Source organism: Etheostoma spectabile, chromosome 8 (genome assembly GCF_008692095.1).
Source record: "Etheostoma spectabile isolate EspeVRDwgs_2016 chromosome 8, UIUC_Espe_1.0, whole genome shotgun sequence".
Taxonomy (NCBI): domain Eukaryota; kingdom Metazoa; phylum Chordata; class Actinopteri; order Perciformes; family Percidae; genus Etheostoma; species Etheostoma spectabile.
Window position 1 is genome coordinate 15,477,611 of NC_045740.1, and position 6,675 is coordinate 15,484,285.

Here is a 6,675-nt window from a genome sequence, read left to right on the forward strand (position 1 = left end):
ACACAGGCACGGCTTTACAGAAGAAATGGGACATGCGTCAACACAGTATTAAACCATATTGATATAAACAACATTGCTTTGTTCGCGGAGAGGCAGCGGATGCAATGACGTTAGGTGCACCGGTGCGACCTAGGAAAAATGTTAGTCGCACCCTTACAAAACAGACACAAACTAGCACCGACTAGCACGGGTCACTGCTGTCACAAAATGTTGCTTTGACTTACTCTGTTGTGGAATTTTCCTCACGTTACTTTGTCCTCTGTGACTGTCTACATCTAGAAACTAAGCTGGGCGGTGGAGGGAACAACTCTGACTGGCACATGATCAGACAGTAGTTTACAACGCAGTAGATTGGCTCTATGAACGGAATGACGCATTTAAAATATCGTTTGATCACACAAAATTAATTGTGCGAAGCCGTGATTGTGATTAAAATTTGATTCATTGTACAGTCCTACACTTGAGTGATTTACCACGCCAGTAAAAACCGTGCCGGATTATGACCTCAGGGTTAGAGGCATAGTTTAGACAGCATATACATTTTTCTTATTTTACATATTCTTATAAATTGTTTTGACTCAGATTTAAAAAAGGGGCCTTCTTACTATTTTATGTTGACTTTGGGGGAGAAATCAGCCATGGCCTACATGATTTTTATACCATATTCAATGCTGCTGTGTTCATGCTAGTGAATTTTGCCAATCCCTGTGTGCCTCATTTTATTGGGATAGAGATTTATTTTCTAATGAAGGGTGTTAAGTGCAAAGAGCACTAGCCACAAAACCTGATTTGGAATTGACACATTCATTCAGAAGTACAATATATATTATTTTTACTGAAAAAAGAGTTCTTATAACCGCAAAGTTGGCACTGGTAAGTGTTTTCTGTTCTTTTTATGCATATTACAAAGGCCTTTATCTGGACTATAGGTCTGAAATTAAATGTACTGTAAAAGAAGAAAAATACAAATTTAAGGCTCCCGTCAGATTTGCCTTTTCAGATTGAATTAAGTCAATTGAAAGATTTTGTTAAAACTGAATTGGAGGCCAGTCAAATATTTAAAGATGGGATAGCTTTGTGGAGAAATCAGTATAACAAACCTGTTTTATTTACATATATGAAAAGACTACCTGATAATTACTTTCTTTTATATTTGTTATTTCTAATTTTACATATGTAAATAAAGGCTGCAAAACAGGTCTTAATGTTGCTGCATGGCTCTTTTCTTTTTAACTTTTGTATCTCCATTCAATAATTTCATTGTTTAATTGCATCACTGTTGGTATTCTATCCAAACTGAAAAAGATAACCAACCAATATTTAATTACATGTTGAGGGGGAATTTTCACATTCAGGTGAGAGCAGGATAAACTGAAATAACTACTATTAAAGAAGTATTTAACCGCTGGAGAGAGGATATAAAACTGTGCTGTCTTTGCATTAAAATGGCATTTTAAAAGATTGGTGCTGCATCACTAGAGAAAACAGAGAAAAGGAGCAGTGATATTCCCTTTTGCTCCTACAAACCTACAACTACCAGAATGCACTGGCCTGCGAGAGATCTGGGCATGTGTCAAATGGCGGGAAGTAAAACATTACTATGCACATACTATACTACTAACATTATTATGAAATAAAAGTTGGTTGAATATCGGCATCCCTTTAAGTGTGTAACATATTTTGGTTCTATATTAACAAACAGTTGTTAACGTTAAATTAATTACGAATTTCTACCTAATGTCCATGTAGCACGTGTTGACGAACATTTGCAGACTGTAGCTTCAGATTTATTTTTGGATGGGCAACCTGACACCAAATCAATATGGTTTTGGCTTAGCTTACATCAGTGTAAAAATATATTGGGAGTATATTCTATTTGTTTACACATTGGGCAGGCAACACATTAATAGTAAAGTTAGCTCCAGTAACATTGGTAGCTAAGCTAGCTACTAATTAATTAGCTAGGGAAACATACTTTGGAAAGAAGACAAAAGAAGACACTGTCAATACTGTGTCCATCGTCCACAGGTGATTCATTTGACGGTGTATGATGCAGGCGGTTTTACGCTAGCAGTTAGCTTACCATGGTAAGTTAGCTACTGCAGTTATACTGTAACGTCCCTAAATAGCTCGGTCTTTATAGTACTAGCTAATGTTACATACGTAAACTCACCCATTTCACGTAGTTAATGTTCATTAACGTTGATACATTGTAATTAAATATAACCGGAGGGGATGTTAATTTCTCAGCGACACATCAGGAGGTAAAGAAGTCAATAGTCGGGGTGTACGCACGGATGTATTAAGAGAACGGGTGTACGATCATAGACAGTGGAAGGGAACGATAAGCGAATTTCTGTTTCCTAGGATGACAAATAAATGTCCCGCCCTATTTTGCCTCTGATTGGCTTACCTTGACTTTTCTTACTCTGACCCTAACCAATCGCACTCCTCTTACCTAAACTTAACCAAACCAACCAAAGCAGGCAACAAGCCCTGGTCAATCAGATGGAGAGTGAGTAAGGCGGGAATGCCCTCCCCATCCTAGGAAAAAAAATTTGGCGTACGCACATCCATGACGTACTCCATGGAAGCACGAGACTTTCATTAAAGTCCATCAGGTACGTTCAAAATCAAATTGTAATTGAATTACTTTTTTTAATTTATAAGGTTATTTAATTCATCGATTTATTTGATATTTTTGTTTTTATTGCTTCACATAGTTTTCTTTAATTTCCTATATTTTACTTGCTTAGAATTATTTGTAAAATTGTTAAGAGGTTATATAAATGCAAGTTTTGTACTTGAAAGAATTGAATAATAAAAAAAAAAATGTTCAAAATACTCTCTTAATACATCCGTGGTCCATGTTCCACGCCGATCTCTGTCTGAATCAATTCAATGTGGTCTTAATACTTCCGTGATATTGCTTTTTTTATAAGATGGGTACATTTCTTGATACTCAGTAATACAACTTGTTCCAAATAAATTCAGAAAATAAAAGGCATCCTTCTTTCAAACAAACTCAAGTCTTAAAGTGCAAAAAGTGAGTATCTCTTTATTAAGGATAATACAGTATGAATCAATTCAATTTAAATGTCTCTTTCCATTCAGCAAACGTATGTGTGTATGTAGGATCAGATGCTTTATAGTAATCTATTATGAAAAAAACTTTCTCATTCTATTACAACTTTGTGTCATACATGTTGAATGGACCACGTAGTAAAGAAGAGTCACCTGCAGCTGCACATTTTTGGTTGTACTGCTAAAAGGATTAGAGTGTCAGATATTTCTCACCACAGAGATGAAATCCTCCGTTGTAGTGCACAAACACCGAGAAAGTTACAGTGAGTTTTCAAAGTGTGATTTGTCATCATAGACAACCAAAACTGGCTTTTGTTCAAATTTAAAATTCACGTTTATGGTCCATTAAATGAAGAGAAATCAAATATCTATTCAAGAAATTACTATTCTGTGAAGTTAGTAAAACTTATATTACTTTAGCCTTGAATAATTGTGTGTGTTACTGTCTCAATTGGAAAAATGTGTTAAATGATCTAAATGTGATCAAATGTGAAACTGATTAGCTCGCTGAATGTCACACAACAAAACTTAATTAAATTAAATTAGCCTTCCATATCTTTACAACTTTAAATAATACATTAGATTTCAGTAAAATAGAAATGTATCACTCAAATTAAAATGTTGCTCATAATATATATATATATATTTTTTTAAATACTTCAGCATAGATCCAGTCCTTATAAATCACAACCACAGTGAGTTTCTTTTGCATGTGATTTATTTGATCTGGAAATAAGGTTTTTTTTTTAATAAAACTATTTTCGCGGTTTTAAATTCTATGTTACTTTATTTGTACATAATATAAGAGTTTATTTGTAACTAAAAAGTCCCCTATCTTAATAAATCTGTGCTAATCAAGGGCAAAACAAAGACCGGCCCTTTCGGGAGTGTGAACTAAAGTACTTCTACAGCAATCAGATTATAATAACCTTAATAAATTACTGTAAATTTAAAAAAAAATATGTACAAAGTAAAAGGATGAAAACAGCATGACAAATTCCACCAGTGAAGACACCACAACAAGCCAAGTCATTTTAAATTATACAACACTATTTAGTTCTGTACACCCAAAAGACTAGAATAGTCACTGTGTCAGGTTCTGAACTGGATCAGAACATCAGATTATAACAGGTTCACATAACACGGCTCATAAGGCATGTGGGGTATAAACATGCAGGGTTACATTGCACAGACAACAGAACAACTCTACGAGTGAGAAGTAAATTTGGTTTTACAGTTTGACCAGAAAATCTGCGTCTTAGATTTGCATTTGATGCACAACATTATTGGGAAAAACACTTATTTACTTTCTGGCTGCATTAGATGACAAGACTGATACCACTCTCATGTCTGTCTGTTAACTACTGAATCAAGCTAGAGCCAATAGCCAGTTAGCTTAGCTTAGCATAAAGGCTTGACACGGGGAAACGGCTAGCCTGGCTCCCCCCCCCCCCTTGTGTTAAATTATTAGATCTAAATTTATTATATCATATTACAAATACTGAATTATAACTTCAGAGAACATTTTATCACACACAGTTCCCATTAAGCACCACATCTCCAATACTTTGGTTACAAAAAGCATCCTGGAATTTTGTTTAGGACTTCATTTTCCAAACTGGTCAATAAGAACAAAATAAGTAAGAAACCCTGCTGGTTTCTTCTGCTTTTTAGGAAAAATCTCTTCTTCTGTGAATGTGACGTTTTGTGTTGTCTACTTGGTGCGGGTCGATTTCTCTTGTCATCTAATTGGCCCATTATGCTGTGTGTTAAGGCCTGTGTGGATGACCCGCCTCATCAGCCAAGTTGAGTATGTAGCCAGCTATGTCGTCCTCTGTGGGGAAATCAGACATTACCCATGATTCATTGGCAGCAGTCACTTGCAAGCGACATATCGGACAGTTTCGGCTCTGCCCACTCCTGCAGAAACAGAAGAGAGTGTAAAATCATTACTGTTAGTGTTTGTTCATTGATAACTAAATTGTCTCTATGACATCTTAACATGATTTACAAAGCTTATTTCCATCACCTTACCATTTATCAATGCACTTCTGACAGAAGCTGTGCGCACAGGGCAGAATAAGGTCGGCCTTTCCGTCCATGCAGATACAGCACTCCTCCTCGTCGGTCAGCTGCTTCACTCTGCATGAGCACACAAAAGATATATAATTCAATTATTTTCTAAGGAGTAGGGTATCATTTTTTCCAAAAATTCTTTAGAATTTAGAATTTTAGAATGAAATGCCTGATGCTGGATGAATCTTGATGGTTTGCGATCAAAGAATTTGCCTGGGTAAAATATCTTTCAATGTTATGAAATGACATTAAAAAGCAAAAAAAGTGTCCCTTCAGCCCCCTCGCTCCTCCTATGGATGGGAATTCATTCAGGGGGGATAAACATTCATTCTGCTGCAAAAGAAGTTGTATAATTCATCATTTAAGCCGCTTTGGAACATTTAAGAACCCCTTTTCTATCATCCAGCGGCACTGACCTCTGTGGTGAGTAGGTAAAAACTGCATTAATTGAGTTATTTGGCCACTTAGGGGCTGAAGCTGAAAACACAACATTGCATATTCTCAACCGTAGGAAGTTGTTATGCTAAATGTGTCCAGCAGACAGATGGATCAACAGTAGCATTAATTTGGAATTGTACCTCTGGCCCCCTGAGGAATGTCAGTCCGATATTCACTCACCTGTTTTTGGTATTTGCCAACTCCTGATGGAAATGTGGTGACCATTAATCAATACATATGTGTGTAACATTAAAATTAAACCGTTAATTTCCAATGAAAACATATTTAAAGGAAAAAGATATCTACAGACAAGTAGTTCCTGACTGTTTCAGGAACCACTTCATGTGCACCTACAGTACCTGCCCATCCACATGCTGGCCTGGCAGGAGTCTGTGGAGGGGAGCTGGGCAGACGGGCCCTCTGCAGACAGCACCTCAGCAGCCTGGCTGGTGACGTCACGGTACAGCTGGATGAACTGGTACAGGTTCATGATGCGTGACGCTTCCAACATACCGTTCTCTTTGTTGATCTGGGGGAAGGCAAAGCCAATTACAGGATACTGTATGTACAGTTGGGTTCAGAATAATAGTAGTGTGTTTAAAAAAGTGAATAATGGTCAAAAACCTTAGAATAGCTTTTAATTCCATTATATCAATGAATTGGGACCACTGCACATCCAATTCCAAATCAAAACATAACCAAAACTGATCAAGTTTGTGTTCTACCTTTACAGAAAGTGAAGACAAAGGAATATTAGCCTGTTCAAAAAAACAACTTCTGGCGCCTGTGAACAGGTATTCCAGCACAGGACGATTGAGCTACATTCCAAAATTCCTCTGCTTTACTGGGATTTGCCTCAAAAACAGCATCTATGATGTCACCCTACAAATGTTCTATGGGACTGAGGTCCGGGGATTGGGCTGGCCACTTCATAACATCCATCTGGTTCATCTGGAACCAAGACTTTGCCTGCTTACTGGTGTGTGTTGGGTCATTGTGTTGTTCAAAGGCATTTCCTCTTTAGCATAAGGCAACATGACCTCTTCAAGTGTTTTGATGTATTGAAACTGATCCATG

The 6,675-nt window shown here is 36.9% G+C and overlaps 2 protein-coding genes and 1 long non-coding RNA gene across 5 annotated transcripts in view; 2 read left to right on the top strand and 1 right to left on the bottom strand.

Annotated features, from left to right (window-relative positions):
- Positions 1-1,210, top strand: part of ampd3b (adenosine monophosphate deaminase 3b) — a 40,051-nt gene extending 38,841 nt beyond the window's left edge. For both annotated transcript variants that reach the window (XM_032522659.1, XM_032522661.1), the window contains one exon: positions 462-1,210. In XM_032522659.1, coding sequence (XP_032378550.1) covers positions 462-468 — 7 coding nt within the window. In that variant the 3' untranslated portion in view covers positions 469-1,210. The remainder of the gene's footprint in view (positions 1-461) is intronic.
- Positions 1,211-3,032: 1,822 nt separating this feature from the next.
- The window catches only part of rnf141 (ring finger protein 141), a 35,511-nt gene continuing 31,868 nt past the window's right edge, over positions 3,033-6,675 (bottom strand). For both annotated transcript variants that reach the window (XM_032522692.1, XM_032522693.1), the window contains exons 4-6: positions 5,958-6,127; positions 5,119-5,226; positions 3,033-5,004 (exon numbers count right to left, since the gene is read on the bottom strand). In XM_032522692.1, coding sequence (XP_032378583.1) covers positions 4,854-5,004; positions 5,119-5,226; positions 5,958-6,127 — 429 coding nt within the window. In that variant the 3' untranslated portion in view covers positions 3,033-4,853. The remainder of the gene's footprint in view (positions 5,005-5,118; positions 5,227-5,957; positions 6,128-6,675) is intronic.
- LOC116693623 (uncharacterized) overlaps positions 4,082-6,675 on the top strand; it is a 3,713-nt gene continuing 1,119 nt past the window's right edge. The window contains exons 1-2 of the long non-coding RNA XR_004332961.1: positions 4,082-4,167; positions 6,312-6,316. This is a non-coding gene — a long non-coding RNA (uncharacterized LOC116693623). The remainder of the gene's footprint in view (positions 4,168-6,311; positions 6,317-6,675) is intronic.